This window comes from Salminus brasiliensis, chromosome 10 (genome assembly GCF_030463535.1).
Source record: "Salminus brasiliensis chromosome 10, fSalBra1.hap2, whole genome shotgun sequence".
NCBI lineage: Eukaryota > Metazoa > Chordata > Actinopteri > Characiformes > Bryconidae > Salminus > Salminus brasiliensis.
Window position 1 is genome coordinate 20532772 of NC_132887.1, and position 19086 is coordinate 20551857.

The window sequence follows — 19086 nt, forward strand, 5'->3', positions numbered from 1 at the left end:
TTCCTGGCTGATGTCTTGAGATGTTGCTTCAGTATTTCCACATAATGTTCCTCGTGATGCATGATTTATTTATTTATTTAGTGAAGTGCACCAGTCCCTCCTGCTGCAAAACAATCCCACAACATGATGCTGCCACCCCCATGTTTCACAGTTGAGATGGTGTTCTCAGGCTTGCAAGCTTCCCCCTTTTTCCTCCAAACGTAACGATGGTCATTAGGTCCATACAGTTCAATTTTAGTTTTGTCAGACCACAGGACATGTTTCCAAAATTGTGTGCATTTGCAAACATTAATCTGGCTTTTTTAATGTTTCTTTTGGAGTAATGGCTTCTTCCTGGCAAAGTGGCCTTTCAGCCCATGTTGATACAGTACTGGTTTCACTGTGGATAATGTCTTTTACTTTTGTTCTTGGGTTGATTTGGCCACATTTTGGACCCAAGCACGTTCATTCATCTCTGGGACACAGAACCTGTCTCCTTCCTGAGGAGTATGGTGGCTGGACATTCCCATCTTGTTTGTGCTTGTGTATAATTGTTTATACAGATGAACGAGGCACCTTCAGGCATCTGGAAATTGCACCCAAGGATGAGCCAGAGTTGTGCATAAGTCCACAATACCCTTCCTGATATTTCTTTTGACTTTCCCATGATGTTACACAAAGAAGCAGTGAGTTTCAGGCGTGCCTTAAACTACATCCACAAACCTATCAGAAGCTTCTAAAGACATGACATCATGCTATGGGCTGTCCCAAATTGTTTAAAGGCATAGTAATCTTAGTGTATGTAAAAAATTGCCTCTCATAATTCTTGCATTCAGCAAATCGAAATAATTTTGGGAATCCTAATTGACCTAAAACCGGAAACGTCTTTTTATATAGTGTATGTAAACGTCTGGTCTCAACTGTGCGTGCTGTGGCGTGGTGACTAACTGCATGCCCAGGGAAAGGTCACTGGTGTGACGATGGTTTGTCTGTTTGTCTCAGATCCTTTGTCCGTACATCACAAGATCTTCATGGACAGGGGCTGGCTTTTTAAACACATGGTATTGTGCTGCACTGTAATGCGTCATATGACTGTGAGAAGTCCTGCTGGGGTTCTTGGAATAGCCAGAATCGTGCCCAAACCTTCTGGCATATCAGATGTTTTAATCATCTTGAATGTTGGCTCTGCTCTGGTATTCAAACTGAGTTCTGCTGCTTATCGCTGTAGAGTGATTAGTATGGACAAGGAACCTCCAAAGATCTTTATCCAGCCAAACCCGCAGTCGCTCTATGGCAGGTAGCTGCATTAAACAAGCCTGATGAACCCTGTTGAACGCTGACTAGGAGATTTATGCAATGCTCTTCATTTGTGCTGCATTGGGTGATCATTTGATCTGGCAGGCCAATTTTTTTACCCAGGAAAGCTGAAGCATATCTGTTCCTGCCCTGTAGTAATCCTATGTTTTATTGCAGGTATGCCTTACACTTTCTGGTTCAGAGCGGACTCACGTACGGCATCATGATCTTCACTGGGGTGGAGCACATGCACAGGTGAGGATCAGCTTTTTTCATGAGTCCAAACATGGAAACTAAACTGAACAAACAGAGCTGACGGACTGTTTCAGCTCAGACTTTTTAAATGAGGCACAGTGCCAGGCGACTGATTAGAACCGAGCTAATTTGAATATAATTATACAGTCTTATGGAAAAGAGTGTGCATCCCTGGTCAAATTAATAGTAATGACACATTAAATATGTTTAAAAATGTTTACCCCCCCAACATGTTAAAGAAAATAAATCGAAATGATGTCTAAAATGTTCAGCACATTTTTACTTGGAAAGTAATTGAAATGTGTCATTTGAACATGGATGCTCAAACTTTTGCAGTGGACTATATGTAGATACACTAACGAACAGATTAAATCCAAAGGATAAAAAGATGTTGATAATGGTCATTTAAACATGACAAATGTACAAATTTACTGTTTTGGGTGCATACAACTAATAGGGGTGTAACGGTACACAAAAGTCATGGCTGTTTGGACCTCACAGTTTAGTATTAGTGCCGTATGATGGGGGGGGGGCAGGTTTCTGTTATTTAATTTAAACAGAAGTCATTTCAATTTTTCATGAGTTGAGGTTAGATGTTAAAAGCCAGATTTTTGGTGAAGAGAAGAGAGTTGGGGGGGGGGGGGGGGCAAACAAGACTACAGTTGCAGCAATACTCCAAAACCACTACAGTTCCCCCGATACCATGCAAATCCAACTGCTTACATTTTAAGGTTTCCAGGCGGCATGCATTACTGTGTCTACCCTAATAGTGCATACCTTGTATTCTCTATGTGACTGCGTGAACAGAATCATTACCCCTCGTGCCATGACAATTCGGTATGGATGTATACGAATACAACCCTACTACACAGAATTGACCTAAATCATAAATTGACCTCAGAAAAGTTACGTTGGGGTCGTACAATTTGCAGTTCTTAGATTGTGTCAGAATTTTATGATCAATAGAAGTTATTAAATTGCTTGCAATAAAATCTTTTTTACGTTATATATATTTTCTTCCATTCTTTTTCCTGGAAAAAGTATAGACTGTGTTTGGAACTCTCAGTACCCTTGGCTGAACTGTGACCTTCCAGGACCTCTCAGAGTACCTTTAATATATGTATGTAAACACACAAGACAGCCAAGCTGTGATTCAGGAATATATGATCTATGTTTGCTGAAGAAGAGCTAATGTGGTCTAGGGAAAGTTTCTTACGTCATCTTAAAATGAGGAATTGCGTTTGTCGATTCTAGCATCCCATATGACTGCTTCCCTCAGGACACAGGAGACGAATGTAGATCAGTAGATCTCAAAGCACTACAGGCTCGAGCAATCTGGTGAAAATGTTCTTCTCAGTTATAATTGTCTCAGTGCAGATTCCTCCAGGTCGCCATTACAGACACTGCAAGGGCTTTGGAGGTTTATGTTTGCAGACGTGTTTGTATGTTGTCCCAGCTGAGAGGTTGTCCCAGCTGATCTGAAAACACATGACGTCCTTAGACCATGTGTTCATGGTCCCCAGCCTCAGGCTGCTTGCTTAAAATAGCTCTTTTCAATACAGACCCTCTACACTCAGCATACATTAGCACTGTGTTAACACTCATGACATAACTGCCTTAACTTTCATTATTTCCTATGCAGTAATTCAACAGAACTTAAACAGTGTAGCTTTAAATAGAACAGTTTGTTATTTATTAAATTGAGTCATCTCAAATATGCTATATGGTCAAAAGTATTGGGACACCTGCTCATATATTGTTTCTTCTGAACTCAAGGGCATTAAAATAGAGTTTATCTTGCTTTTGTCGGAGTAACCGTCTCTGCTGTCCAGGGAGGGCTTTCTACTACATTTTGGAGCACTGCTGTGGGGATTTGATTGCATTCAGCAACAAGAGCGTTAGTGAGGTCAGGATGTTGGATGATCACCACCCCACCCCATCTACAACTACCCAGATCATCCTAAAAGTATTGAATGGAGCACCATCCATCATTCTAGAGACACTGTTCCACTGCTCTACACCTCAATGCTGGGGGTTTGATGCCTTTTTAGCCCACGCCTGACATTAGGCATGATGCCAGTAGGTTCATGTTTATCTGCTCCAGAGAGTCTATTCTATTGGCAGTACTTCTCAACAAGGACCCGACAAGCTGTGCCAGCAATTGGTGCAACTTAAAGTAGCTGAATGCATTTATTAGAAGGGGTGTCCACCAGCATAGTGTAGTACTGAATTATGAATATTGTTTTTAGTCATTCATGATTCTTTAGAGCTGTTTTTGTTTTAAATAGTAGATGGCTGTGCTTACCAGTCATGCTTTTAGTCAATGCATGCTAAAAAACTAGCATATTAAAAACACTTTATACACTAGAATGCAGCCAAATGAGATTTATTTGATTAAAAAATGTTTGTTCCAAACTTTGTAACAGTTCTGGAAAAGCACTGCTTTCAATTAGGAGAATGATTGGGAGATACTGTGGATTTGGCAGCATTACAGAGTTCGTAATTAGACTATAACCTTAGTTGAGCTTTGAGCTTTAAATTCCAAAAGCCCCATTGCCAAGCAGCCTCCAAACCACAGGGTGAAGGTAGCAGTAATAAGGAGAGGGATCCAAAAACGGGCCTGCTGCTACTTAGTCAGCACTGGTCGACCTTGGACAGCATGTCAGGAAGAGTGGTCAAAGAGCACCCGTGGATTATCCTGACCCTGGGCAGAACACAGTGACAATTTCCAGTTCGGTGGCAACTGACCTCTGATATTTGCATAACAAGCTATTATCAGGGGTCGACCTTTAGTAGAATGCTCATCACACTGTGCCTGTCCTTTGAGCCTCAGTGCAGTATGACTTTAAAGGTGCCATAGAATGCATTTGTTCAGTAGTTTACAAAGTATAAATAATCAGTATGACTTTGATTGGTGTGAAAAATGCTCAAGTGCGGCTTTACGAGCCTATTTACAACCCTGTCATTTTGCCTCATAACTAGCTCTGCTTTTTTTAGCTATATTTATTGGCTATAGGTCTAGACCTCCGCCACTGATCATAGTAGCCACTCTGCATAGCATAACATAACCTAGCCTAGCATGGCTTAGCACTGTAACAAATTATGTTTTGTAAATATTCCCGACTCTTAGCGAAAAGTGTTGCTGCCCTCTCAACATCCTCTTGGTGTCCGCTTGTCGCAGTGTGGGGTTTTCTAGCTGATGCAATTCTAGATGGTTGGCTGGGGTAGCTTTTAACCTAGCACTCACTCACTCACTTCACCGGCTTCCCAGGGAAGCGTGTAGTGGCCCCCAGGTTCCTTCGGTCAGCCCTTCTTCCTTTCTATGGTGGGCCTAGCGCTAGATTGTAGCCCTTTTAGCTACTTCCCCTTCTGTGCTCCCTTGTCCATGTGGCCTTCCATATTCCTCCTGAAGTAGCCATTGCTATTAGCCTTGAAAGGCTTTTGCTAGTGGGCTGGATGGATGTAAACTTTGGGGGCATAAATACGATCATCAATTGTCCTATTTTCGTCTTGCTTTTTAAAATGAGAACACAACAGTGCTTCAGGGACACGGTACCTAACACTCATTATTCAACTATGCCAAAGTAAATACAGATTTCCAGCGTAGGGCTGGTCAGACAGGCTTAGCCTGCATTAGCATGTGAATAAAACACACCCCACCATCAGATGAATGAAGATTAGGCAGGATACATGTATGATGATTGCAGTCTATATTCAGAGAAGTGTCCAGATACCCTTTATTCTCCATTGCTGACACAGACATTCAGTGCTGCACACACAGCTTATGTAATCTCCATTGAAAAGCATTGCCAGTAGGATGAACCTGTAGAATGGGAGAGTGGGCTGTGGATCAGAGGGACAGCGTTCTCTGGAGCTTAAGGGCACCTCAGAAGACCTTTTGGATGAGGTGCAATGTTGCAGTGGTGTTTATGATCCTCACTCAGAAGTCAGTACCTAACCTCACTTATTCTGTTGTGAGCTCTGAATACAGTCCGACCCTCACAATAATGTCCCATCATCTGAAGCATTACTAGAGTAGAGTAGCAGCTGTTGCTGCCACAAACAAGGGAGCAGAGACGCGGAATTAGTACTCACTAAAACCTCTCTCAGTCCGTTTTGTCAAGCTAGTACAATGACCTACGTCGCACCAACCACTTTTGACTTACATTGTTTACGTCAAAAGTTTGTGGACACCTACTCATCCATTGTTTTTTCAGAAATCAAGGGTATTACAAATAGTTCACCCTCCTTATGTTGGAGTAACTGTCTCTACTCTCCAGAGAGGGCTTTCTATGGAGCATTGGCGTGAGGATTTGATTGCTTTCAGTGACAGTAGCGTAAGTAAGGATGTTGTGTAATGGGCTTTATACCCCATCTAACCCACGCTATGCATGGTGCATGGTGCCTATTCTATTGCCAGTACTTCTCTACAGCGACTAGATGCTCTAGAAGCTGTTTTTCCAAGACAAAACAAACATGTAGGGTTGAAATCAGTATCAGCAACAACTCCTGGCTGCAGTGTCCGAGAAACAATGAGAGCAGTCTCAGACACAGTAGTTTTGCATAGCTCTGTGTTGTATGTCTCATCAGGAGGTCATATATTTTAAGAGCCATGAAAAGCAGGACGCTTCTGGCTTGTTGCTTGATACCTCCTACTCGTAGGTGACACTTTTATAACATAATGTATTGCCTGTCACATATCAGGCATGTGTGGAGGAGGCTTCCAGAAAGCTCCAGCTGTCCGCCCCCAGCGTATGTGCTACACAGACAGAGCTCCATCTACTGGCCAGTGAGAACAGCTTAAGTCCCAACGCAAACCCATCTGGTCATTTTAACAGTAACAAAGAAATGTGTAGGAATAGCAAGTTCAGGGTGGGAGTGGTGGCATCTAGATAAAGACTGTAGCTGTATTCCCAGGCGTCCTTGTTTCGGCTTTTACTGCAGCTGTGTTTAAGGCGAATGGCGCTCTAAGCAGATGCTTAATGGTTTCTGCAGCGTTCTTCCTAAAGCACCTCTGAATGAATAGAGGCCATTGATTGGATTGATTTCGGTTCCTTCCTCACCCTTCTAAGTTTAGGCACTGCTAGCTCCTCCTGTGTTGCCAGGAAGGAATACACTTGAAGGCAACAGACTGGATTAAGAAGAAGAATGAAGTGGTTTAGAACTTGGAAGACACTCCCCAGGCCATTTTTTTAATAATGCAAAAATTCTAAAAATAGATAGATAAAAAAATAAGGTGCCATGTCTTTTGTGTGCACAATTCTCAGTCCAGGTCGCTTCACCAGACCGAACACACATGAGACGTTCTTATTGATAGTTGGACTTTTGAGTACTGCAGTGTTCAGTTCTATGGTTTTCTGATGGACGCTCTGGTGAGTATTGATGAGTATTGTGGCTGTGGGTGCAGCCAAAGAACTAATAATGCATGCTCACTCATCTGCTTGACTGCACATGTGGCTGGATGACGATCTGCGCTGCATAGAGCTCAGAACATTGCCTCTGTTTACACTCCACTGACTGCTGAATGAAGGCTCGCTGGCCATACACAAAAAGACACATTTCTAAAATGATAATGTTAGTTTGGGAGAAAGCCGTGATGTGAACTGTTGGACCTGTTGGATTGACTACAGTGGTTTAGCTTGTTCATCGTTGCCTACAAAGACATTTAATGTTGGTTAAAATGAAAGATTATTTTTTTAAGAAATCTTTAATAATTAACTGAATATGAATTCTTGCCTTTAAATTCTCTATGGAAGTGACATTTTATCTAATGCCTTTTCTACATTAAAACAGAACATAATTGTTAGCCAGTAATGTCTTTTGCAGCCTAGAGCTAAACATCTAAACATCTGCATCAGATAATCAGTTCAAGCAATTGTAAATACACAGATCAGCCATAACATTAATACCACTGACATGAAAGCCATTAATTTCTTCATCTGCAGTGGCCTCTGTTAAGGGGTGGGATATATTAGGCAGCATGTATACAGTCGTTCCTGAAGTGCTTAAAGGTAATGTGTTCCAAGCAGCACCTAAGACACTTTGACTGGGTCAGAACATCTCCAAAACATCAGACAGGTCTTGTGGGTTTTTTCTGGTCTGCAGTGGTCAGTACCTACTAAAAGTGCTCCAAGGAAGCACAACCAGCGCACCAGCGACAGAATCATGGGCACCTTGAAGGCTCATTGATGCAATTTAGTGAGGACTTAAAGGATCTGCTGTTTACGTCTCTGTGCCAGATACCACAGGACGCCTTTGAAAAGCCATGTGGAGTCAGTGGTGATCGTTGTAGCGATTAATTATTGGGAGGTGGACCTACTTTGCCAAGGACTGGAAAAAGACCCAAACTGTCCCCCTCAGCTGAGAGGCAATTGGTTGGGAGGGTCAGGAACAACAACCCAGTAACCAACAATGCCCAGGCTTGCCATAAACACCAGTGTCACTGTCTACAGTCAAATGGGTTTTACATTGCCATGTATTGAGAGGCTGCCATCCAAAGGCATCCACTCTGGTCAAGGTGCACCTTGTTAATGGACATTTGATCAAAATTTGCTTTTTTTAAAGTATATTTTATAGATACAATCCCTTCCTATCTCAACAGTGTGACGGTGCTTGGGTGGAAAGCTTTGGCTGTAGCTTTAAATATTGTGTTTTCGAATGAAATTACTCGATGGCAAATTCAGCAGAACAGCACATCCTTCTCAAGATACTCAAAATACCAATACCAAGACTTTCCTCCACATGACCCTGAACTGTTGTACTCTTTATCTTCATTCTTTTTTAAATCCTCTAGGAAGAAGCTGTTACTTACCATCACATTAGCTATTGGTGCGGGTAATGAAATGGTAACATTACAGTAGGTATATTGGATAGGTTTGCATTGGATGTTGTGCCTAAAGGATGAAATCATAGCTCTTTAATATATAAAATAGCCATATAGCTAATGGTGGTTATATGTAAATGTGTTTATCTAGTCTGGTGGTTTGTCCCTTAAAACAAAAAAATGAATCTCCTAGACAATTAGCCACCCGGGGTCTTTACTCAAATGGTGAAATGTTGTGGCCATGGGAGCCAGGCAGTGTGAAATGTCTGTTGCTGTGTAAAAACCATAACGTAATTCTGTAGATTAAATAAATCCAACCTCCAAACTTGCTGACCCTGTTGTTCTGGACAACAGTGAACAGCTCTCTCTGGCGCACAGCTGGAGGACAGAAACGCGGAACAATGCGGCACGCTCACCAGCCGAACAAGGCCTTTCTTAGCGAAGCCACGGCCTGATGAAGGAAGCCAGTGTTGAGGCAGGGTGGCTGCTGCCTCCGAATGCCACGAGTGGGTCTGGGGACATCTTAAACTGGCATTGTTAGAGGTCTAGAACGAAACAGCCCCTGCCAATCATTCGCTCTCAGCGCAGAGCTTCGGAATGTGGCGAGGAGGTTGGCAGCTCACTCTCTGGAGCTCGAACACAGAGACATTTGTTTTTTGGGCGGAGGCCAAGGTTCTAACATGCTGAACGTGCAGAAGCTGTTTGAAGTGGTTGGGTAGGGGAAACCATGTTGTTCTCAGTGTAGTCCTGTTTATTCTTACATTCCTAATCTTTCAATCCTGCCAGGCCTTTATGTGGACCCATTCCCAGATCCTCCGTCCCAGAACTATGCAGCATGCACATTAGTTTCATCGTAGTTATTGAATTATTAACAGCAGTTACTGAATAATGAGCTTTAGGAGGAATAACCCCTGAGCAATGAAGCCTGAGGTTCAAGGTAAAGCTGACCTGCCTCCATAATCAACAAATTTCACCTGTTGTTGGATTAGTGTGTCCATCGCACACTAATCGACTAGGGATCATCCACTACACGACTTCAGTCTGTTGCTGGGCCAAACCAAACGCCTCAAAATACACATGAATGACACGCGTTACCTAAGGGACTCAGACTTGCGCCGCCATTTGTGCTGACTCAAAACTAAAAATGCCCTTCGCTGAAGGCGTCGGTGAGAAAACAGGGTCAGCATGGTCTGTACAGAACACAGTTGGAGATGGAGGTAGCACAGCACCTATTAGAGGCTACCATACATATAAGGAAGATGTTGGTTTCTTATAAGAATTTCCATTCCACCTTAAATGGTGCTGCAGTATCAGACAGGTACTAGTGCCAGAATGGAGCTGCTTCGTCATTTAAGGTGGAACGTAGAATTACAGTAAGAAACTGCCTAATAACTAGGTCAGTTTTTATTGGCTATAGACGGGACCCTTTCAGAATGGGTCACTGACCAGTATTCACTACTATATTACACTAGGGTATGATAGAGAGACCACCCACAAATCAGAGTCTTCTTTCTTCACACACCACTCGATTCTCACCAACTGTCGACTCTGTAGACTAGAGCCAACCAGCACAGACTCAGCCAGACTGACAATCGGGGCTTTCGAGTTAAGAACTAAGGTAAGTGTTAGGTTCAGGTTTGGGTTGAGGTTAAAGTTAGGGCTACGGTCAGCTAAAGGGTTAGAGGGTAAGTTAACTGTCTACCAAGTGTCCAAAGTGTATAATCCAAAAAATTAATTGCCTAATGTTGAAAAAAATGTTGCCTAATTATTGTAAAAAAAAAAAATAAAAAAAAGTCATTAGTCAAGCTATGATATGGTGAGTATTGCCGTTATTGTGCTTTAAACAGTCTTGATTATTTATTATCTCCAAAGCATTGCTAATTAATTCATGCTTGTAGTCTATCTGCAACCATGTTGCATAAATTAGCTTCCGGAATATCTGAGATATCAAAGTGAGCACATTTATTTTTTATTTATTTTTTATTTATTTTTTTTAAGATGTGGCAACAACAGCCTGCAGCTTTTCTTCTCTTCTGCTTCAAATGCAAGATAGTATTTCTCTTAGTTCTCTTACATATGAACTATTCATTAGCCTCGCCTAGTTTCATATAAACCATTCCAAAAGCCTCACTTATCCAGTGGTTCTGTATTAACTCCTTATACTCTAGACTAGACTGAGAAATGTGTACACAAATGACATGGCACCTTATTTATTAGGTTATTTATTCATTTATTCTAGAGCTCACTGTCTGGCAACTACATTTTTAACAATAAAGATGCCTAAAAAAGCTTTTCCACACAATTCCATGGAAGACCTTTGGCTCTTTTAATTAAAAAAAATGTTACTGAACTGTTTTATAATGAGATGTAAATGAGATATGTTAGATATAATGTAAAAAAAAATGACCAAAGGTTACCAAAGTGGTTGTAGGTGTATGGGTAGCCCAACTGGGAACCAGTAAGTTTTGCCCTCAGGTTGTACGTTAGCCCCCACATATGGAGGGGTTAGTGAGGGGGCCAGGAGGGGTTAAACACTGGGCCCATCTGGGTTGGTTAGATAGTTTTAGATTGTTCAACGCTATGAAAAATTGTCCGGTTAAACTTTTCAATATAGTCTGACGTTTTGTTACCTATTCTTTTAACATTTTTGATACCAAAGGAGCAAACAGTTCTGATAACTGATAACCATTGTAAATGAATGTAGTCACTCTCTCTGGGTGGATAGGCTGGCCCTCCCTCTGTCCCCATCACTCAGCAGGATGCTAGCCTAGGCATAGGAATTTTGTAGCGGATATAACACATCTAGAAGTTAATGTTCTCCCTCAAGGTCGCTCAGCTGTCAAAAATTGTTGCGTTAGCAGCAGTTCAGAAAGATGTAGCATCAGGCTTGATGGGACTCAGATGAAGCCAGTATTCTCAGACTATGTTACTATGCCAAGGCTGAATTATTATCAGAGATCCTTTTTCATCTAGAACTAGGGTCAATCCTGGTCCTGGTATTTTAAAGCAGCATTATGTAGCATTTTTACCATAAAATAAGAGCTTCAGAATCATTTTGGTGCTCCACTGACTTATGATAGCACCTGTCGTTGCCACTCCAGGCTCGGCAAGCTGCTATCTGCAGTATGTAACTTTGCGAGAACTGCATAACGTTGCCAACGTTGTTAATATTAGGCCATATTGAGTGCTGGTTTTGTATCTCTCAGCTTGTCCAGAACAATATAGGCTCGATCTTTTGGCGAGCTGCCAACCGCACATTGCACAGCTTGATTTGGGGCGTGCCGGTGTGTCTTTGCTATCGCAACAACAGTCAAAAGTAGGCCTTAGACGGCTCGAAGGCTCGAAATGTCTCTAAAGTCTCTTAATTATTCATGGGTGTGTTTTGGGCGTAACGTGCAATAAACCAATCAGCGTGTCACTTGCCATTGCTTTTAAGAGCCAGGTGCGCTCTGACTTTGGCAGATTGCTATTTCAATGGTGCAAAGCGGGGTGAACGCACACTGGGCACGTGCCTGTGTTGACAATTCGCTTTCAAGATAGCAATCAATGTCTGACTGTTGACGTCTGCCTAGGTTGTTTTCAGTCAGTGTTTCACCTGTGTTTTCTGTTGCCAAGATAGCAACACACCAGAAATGTACCTGAACGCACCTCATTTCCAGACCACCACTCCCGATGGCGTAGCTATATTCGCAAGCACCAGTACTATTTAAACGACGCAGGCGGAAGGCGTGAAAATAGACTTTTGGCGGGGTGTAAGATGGCATTGAGCATCATAACGCACCTTGCTCAGGGTGTAAGACAGGGCCCCGTGTCCTTTAGTGGTGGCCTAAAGCGTGAATTACACTAGGGGGAGCCAGTTTTCCCAACTGTTGAGTCACTCTGTGACTCTTATGCTATTTTAAGATTATTATTCAGTAATTACATAGAAACCAGTGCTGGTTGAGATGTTCCTAAGTTAAAGGAGGTCTAGTGAGCAGGTCTGGTCTGGGGAGGAGGCTTAACAATCTTAGTAAAGGTCAAATTTTATAAATTGTTTGTAAGAAGTGCAAGTTTTTCAGACACTTTAAACGTCTCTATCTTGGTTTTATCTGCGTGATTTTGTCCATACTGATGAATCCACAGGACTTAATAAAGGACTTGATGAATTCACATTGGCCTAAAGCATAGGCCAGCTGATAAACTGTGCATGACGGGTAGGGTATAATGATCCTGGTCACATTTGCCAGTGTCTTAAATGTTTCGCCATTTAAGACACTGGCAAATGTGACCAGGATCATTATACCCTTCAACATTGCACATGGTGCCTTGTCATGGTGCCCTTCTGTACCATTAGGATATACCGTAGCTCATTCGACATGTTCCTTTTGTTCTCTCCCTCTCTGTAGATACTGTTTTGTGGTTGCCTTGGGCTACCTCACACTCTGCCAGATCACCAGGGTCTATGTGTTTGACTATGGCATGTACTCGGCAGACTTCACAGGGTAAGTGTATTGCAGCACTGCACCACGGCTCACAGTGATCAAACCATTTCTACCTCACTTCCACAATTTTCTTTCAACCTAGCAGGGTACAGTGTGCAAGAGTAAGCACTTCTCGTTTGCCATTTTCTGTCCCTTTTTGTCCTTAACATTTGATGTTTGTTACGAAAGCAACCTGTTCAGTGTCAGTCTGTGAAATTGGTGTTTGGGGCTGTTATTGATTGAGGGTGTACAGTTAAAAAGTTAAAAGTTGTGGTCTGTGTTTTGCAGAACAGGAACTTTATCAAACTCTGACTTTGCTAGAAGCCTACATTGGTCCTATAGGTTGATTTTCAGATCAATCCCTTTCCTCCTGACTTGGCCATTGACTGTAGTGTGTCTTTGCCCCAGGACAGCCAGTATCCATTTAAATGCTATAAAAATAAAGGCCCTAAAGTCTCAGTTAATAAGGCCAAGATGTGAACTTCATGCTCTGTCAGGCAGCAATTTAAATGGCTAGCTCTGTACTGTAACTATGGCCAAACCTTGTGCATTCCAACTCATTTTAATCGTAAAATAAGCAAACATATAGCACTACATGTCTTATTTCTTTGATTCCACTCAGTAAAGAAAAAATCCTTATGTGGAAAAACAATAACTGTCCTCCTGACCTTGACAAGTCCAGTTTCATCATGCTCACTGTCCACCTGCAGTAAAACCTGTACATATACGTACATCCTTTACCCACAGTTGGCTGGCATTATACCAAGGACACGAATATGACTGTACCTTTTTAAGACGTGAAATGCTAGCGAGAAAAGCTTGGAGCTGGGTGAATTTCACACTCGGTAGGTTGTAGGAGTGCAACGGGCGTGTGGACGCCGGTGGTGTAGCAGGATGAATAATGGATGATGGCTGTGATAGAGCTGAAAGCAGGGGTTAGAGAGAAAGAGAGGGAGAGACAGTCTCATCTTCTAGGCACTGGAGAAGTGCTAGCGTCAACAGACAGGTGAGACGAGGCTCGCTGAGATGATGAAGTGAAAGGCTTGACCTCAGTATTACTGTGAGTTCTCACAAGACCTACTGAAGTTATGCTTCAGAATGCTGCTGTCTTTATGGTTACGTTTAATGCCATACGCCAAAGATTTCTAAGCGTTAAAGGATGTGTGCTTCTTTAGTTTACATTGAGAGATGCTAGGCTAATGTTGCTAATAAACACTGGAACAAGACCGTCACCAATCTCTGTTGGTAAATACATGTAAAATCATAGTTTAGTCGCTTCAAAATCGATGGAAAAGCTATGTAAAACAGCATGGACACGCATAACTAATTTTAGTGTGAACACTTATCAACATCATCCGTGTTCTAAACCACATCAGTTTAGTCTGTACAAAACAGACCTGGATGCATTTCGAGCAGGTGAAGAGATCTTTATGGGCATGCATTTACTCTGATGAGATTTAGTGACCAGCTAAGTCTAGCAAGCAAACCCCAAAAGCCTGTAGGTGGGCCCATACCTCAGTTCCCTCAAGCTGCTTATTAGCTTAGTTTTAATTACTGGATAATAAATAGTACAGTTATAAATGGTTCTTCAGGGGTTCTTTAGTAAAGGCAATTGTCCTGTATAGAACCAGGACATCCTGTTTAAAAGGGTTCTTTATTGGTGAAAACCCTTATATCCACCATTATTGCAAGTCAAAGAACTAGGGCTGGGTGATTAAAAATAAAAAATAGTATTAAAAATACTATATCATGATGTTTAAAGATTTTTTTTTTGCGATACACAATATATATCACAATACATATAATCATAGACTAGTTACATCAGTAGCGACAGATTCTTATAAACTACTATTCAGATACTCTCTCGTACTGAACACAGTGATTTTTATTTAACATCTGCTGCTCCTCGTCTAATAAACCAGTCTAATTACACTGTTACTAATAAAACCTGCAGCAGATCAGTGTTTATGAAGCACTGACAGTATCCTTGATATGCTTAGAAAAGCATATTGTTATCACAATAACAAAATTGATCACAATACGATAAAATATCGTCATATTGCCCAGCTCTACATAGAACCTGTTTTCAGTACTATATACAGCCCTTTTTATTTAGAGTGAAGTTAATGAAAAATGAGGTCTTAAAGGTCTCAGAAATAGGCCTAGGGCTCATTGGGGTTAGAATTGAGTTTTGTCCATACCATGCGGTCCCAGCCAGAGAAATTGCCTTTTTACTGAGGGAGAAAAATGATGGAGAACGTCATCATGTTTAAAGTCTATGCTCTAAGTAAAATGGTCTCTATATAGCACAGTATAAGGGTTTGTGACTTGTGACTTTAACTAGGCAAAGAACCATTTAAGCATCTGTTCTTTACATTGTGACAAAATTAGACCAATAGAAAGGCCCCAAAATGACCTGGAATAAATTTTTTACATTGACTTCCATTCAAAGTTATGAAGGTTTTCTCCTTCTCCTGTAAAGTTGCCATTATAGGGACGCGAGGTGTTTGCTCAACAGCGACAATATTAAACAATTGCCATTACTAAGACCCCCTAAACAAGCCTTTATTAAGAGCATACAGTGGACCAGCACTAACTAACCTACTGCATAAAACCTGTTCAGAGTTCAGGGCTTAGTAATGGACATTCACTTTACATTTAGGACATTCAGCCTTGTGTGTTTATTCCCAACTGATTTAAGCTCTCTCTGCTTTTCCCTCTCCCCCGAAGGCCAATGATGGTAATCACACAGAAGATCACCAGCCTGGCGTTTGAGATTCACGACGGTGAGTGACCGTTTTTTGCTCCTCTTTGCGTCAGACGAGCCCTTCTCAGTGTCCTTTCCGCTTTCAGGCTACTCTTTGAAAGTCTCGCGACTGGAAATGTCCCATTTGTCAGCAATCCATGGCTTTGATCTCTCTGTGATGAGATGAAAGGAATCAAAGAGGCAGAAAGTAACAGTCCTTCTGAGACTGCTCAGTGCTACACTGCTAAACTGACAGCCCTTTGTATCTCTCGAGTCAGGCGTTATTATCTCGTCTTTAGCAGTAATGTTATCTTTTGCACCCATAGCAAGAAGTTACAACGTGGATGCTTAGAGTCCAGCGTGAGTCCCGCAGTTGTTCCACAGTGTGCGGACAGTGTTTTCTACAGTCCCATTCCGTCATGCCCTCATGCGTTTGTTGCTGTTTAGGCACACTGTTTGTATGGCGCTACTTGCCTGTTACATTGTCTTCTGGGCGGCTTGGTGCGTAAACTTGCTAAGCGTTCACTCCACCGGTGTGCTTACTCAGCACTGCAATGTACAGGTGTCTAGTTCTCAAAGGACAGCTGACCAAAGCTGGATTTAACCCCTACATGTCCTTAAAGGTGTTACTTTTAAATGGTTTGCGGCACTGTTTAACTGCAACTATCCAAGTACACGTGTAATACAAGCACAGGTGTGCCTCAAGGGCTGAGTTTTAAAATCTGCACTAAGCACATTGAGACAACATCCACTGTGCAGGCTAGAAAAAGTAAGTGAACCACTGTGTTAATGACTTCTACAAGAGCTAATTGGCAAAACAGTACACATTCCTCCCCAACATAGTGGGCAGATATTACAGGAAGCGTTTGGTGGTGGTGATCGCTTCTAAAAGAAGATCTACAGGGTTTAAGGATTCACTTACTTTTTCTAGCCTGCTTTTTGGTGGTTTACTGAATGTGCTCAATAAAAGACAACTATGGATTGTCTATAATTATGACTTGCATACCGATCAGATCCCATTGTTTAGAAATGCAGAAATTCTGCTCATTTTAAAGGGTTTGTTTAATTTTCTTTCCGTATATCAATCAGTATATTTAAAAGATCACTTTAATAGTGTGTATTCATTCATAGTGAACGCCACAGCTGTATTGAGAAAACCAAGTGCCTGACTTTAACCAGGGAGCCAACATTTGGACATATATGTGACATATACTGGCACAGTGTGTAGCCTGTAATACAACATAATTGGGGTGTGTTTGTGTGTGCTCTTCTTTCACCAGGTCTCACCAAGAAGGAGGAGCATCTCAAGCCCAGTCAAAAGTATCTCGCTGTAAGGTATGTGCGAAAGGTATGTTTGTAACTGGGACTGGATCATGTACTCACACTTAACCTCACCTGACCCACGCCTCTTTCCTCTCTGCCATTTCTGCACCAGTTAATGGTCTCGCTAACATTCGATTACATCGGCTCTTTTGTCTCCTTCTGATTCACTGATTGTTCTGCTGCTTTCGCTTCTTCTTACTTTACATTAATGTGTGTTCAATTACGGCACTGAGGTCCTGATATCAACCCAGCAGGGTACTCTCTCCTGTATCAGCTCAGCTTTCACCTTTACTGAAACTGACAGAGGAATGTCGCCCACTATTACTTATGGAATGGGTCCCATTGATCAGCTAGCTCGCTACTAATCCCCTCCTCCTGTAAGCGCGCACTGTTCCTCCTCACGGCGGTGATTACGGGCATTATTGCCCAGCTGCCTCCAGGGCCTGAGCCACAAAGCGCTGGCCGCACTTCCATGTTTAGGGACTGGAAGCTTGTTGCCAGGCAACGCTGTGTTCATGCTGCAAAGTGGACTCGGGAGCAATGAAAAAGAGTGGAAAAGAGGAGCGGAAGTGACGAAGCTTGTTTAACGAGAGTGTCTATTCAGACAATAAAGACCATGTGGACTATGTTTTGTGCTTTAAAAAGAACGAAAAGGCCACAACTTGTGACAGGACAGAGAATTATTGCAGCTGTACCTGTTAGTATGCGTCAGTTGGGAGGGACCTCAGCTGTGTCACAATACGTTATACTGGTTTATGGATTTTTTTAGGGCCTATGAGCCCACAAGCACCTGTAGCCCTGAAGCTCAGGTTGACTTCAGGTTTTTTCTAGATGTAGCATCTGCGAAACAGGCCTCATACAATTAGATAAAAGGCCTAAAGGGCCAGGGCAGAAAACACCAGGGTAAGCGTCCAGAGAAACCACGGCCTTAGACATATCACTTCATTTCTTACTAGATCAGTTGCGGTTTCATGGTGAAATTAAGCAAGAAAAATGAAGTGAATTCATATCGATTTCTGAATTGATTACTAATAAAAATGTGGTCTGATTGTTACAATTATAGACAAGCATAATCTAAACTAAACACAGACAGTTCTACTGAGCACATTGAGAAAACACCCACAATGCAGGCTAGAAATCGTAAGTGAACCACTGTATTAATGACTTTTCCAAGAGCTAATTGGCAAAAGGTGTTTCAGTTTAAGGCTGTGCACACAGGGCATCCCAGAAATACTGATGAACTGAAACACATCTACAGGTTCAAATTCCTCCTCAACATAGTGGGCAGATATTACAGGAAGCGTTTGGTGATGGTGATCGCTGCTAAAGGAGGATCTACAGGGTATTACATTTAAGTACACTTACTTTTTCTAGCCTGCTTTTTGGTGGTTTACTGAATGTGCTCAATAAAAGACATGTACAGTACAACTATGGATTGCCTATAATTATGACTTGCATACTGATCAGATCACATTTTTTAATCAGAATTGCAGAAATTCTGCTAATCTCAAGGGGGTCATTTGCTTTTCTTTGCAGTTGTATATTGACTACTTTCACCAAACTTTTACCAAAAGCTTTAACTCGAAGAACTTTTAAGGTTCAAATCACAAGATACTACCTGGTTTGCCCCTGTGTTTGCTTCAGGAACATGGAACAGGTTTAGTGGAAGAAAAGGTGTGTACACATTTTGTAAGGTGACCTGCCCTCTAAACAATTGCCCATTTCCACCCTCCTCACCCAAAAATACCAATACATATTGATTTAATTATAATTCATTATTATTAATATTGTTGGAATGAGAAAGCCTTTAGTTCAGACAGCCATAGAATATTGGTGATGGGTCAGGAATCTCACAGCACAAAGGAACGCCATCATGCCTGCTTGCATGAAAGCCAATGTTGTCATGTATTGAAAAAGAACAGTGTTAAAAACCAATGGGAAAACCCCTGTTCTTATCTAAAGACTGGGCTGTGATCCTTTCCAGGCGTCAGGACATTTCCTCATCCAGACCATCAAATTTGCCTTAGGGAAAACACCACAGGACCACGAGAAGCCAATGAAGTTTAACACTGCTGACATTCAGTCATTTCTAATCACTCAGTGTTGACATCATGCCTTTGGTTTTCCCTCCTGGATCAGACCTGTGCTTGTTTGTTGGGATGTGCGTGTTTATTTAATGGTGTTGCTCTCTGTTTGTTTGCTGC

General features: G+C 41.9%; 1 protein-coding gene across 1 annotated transcript in view; it reads left to right on the forward strand.

Annotated features, from left to right (window-relative positions):
* Positions 1-19086, forward strand: part of mboat2a (membrane bound O-acyltransferase domain containing 2a) — an 82510-nt gene that overhangs the window by 48436 nt on the left and 14988 nt on the right. The window contains exons 3-6 of the mRNA XM_072689650.1: positions 1453-1530; positions 12739-12834; positions 15544-15599; positions 16840-16894. Of these exons, the coding sequence (XP_072545751.1) occupies positions 1453-1530; positions 12739-12834; positions 15544-15599; positions 16840-16894 (285 nt within the window). The remainder of the gene's footprint in view (positions 1-1452; positions 1531-12738; positions 12835-15543; positions 15600-16839; positions 16895-19086) is intronic.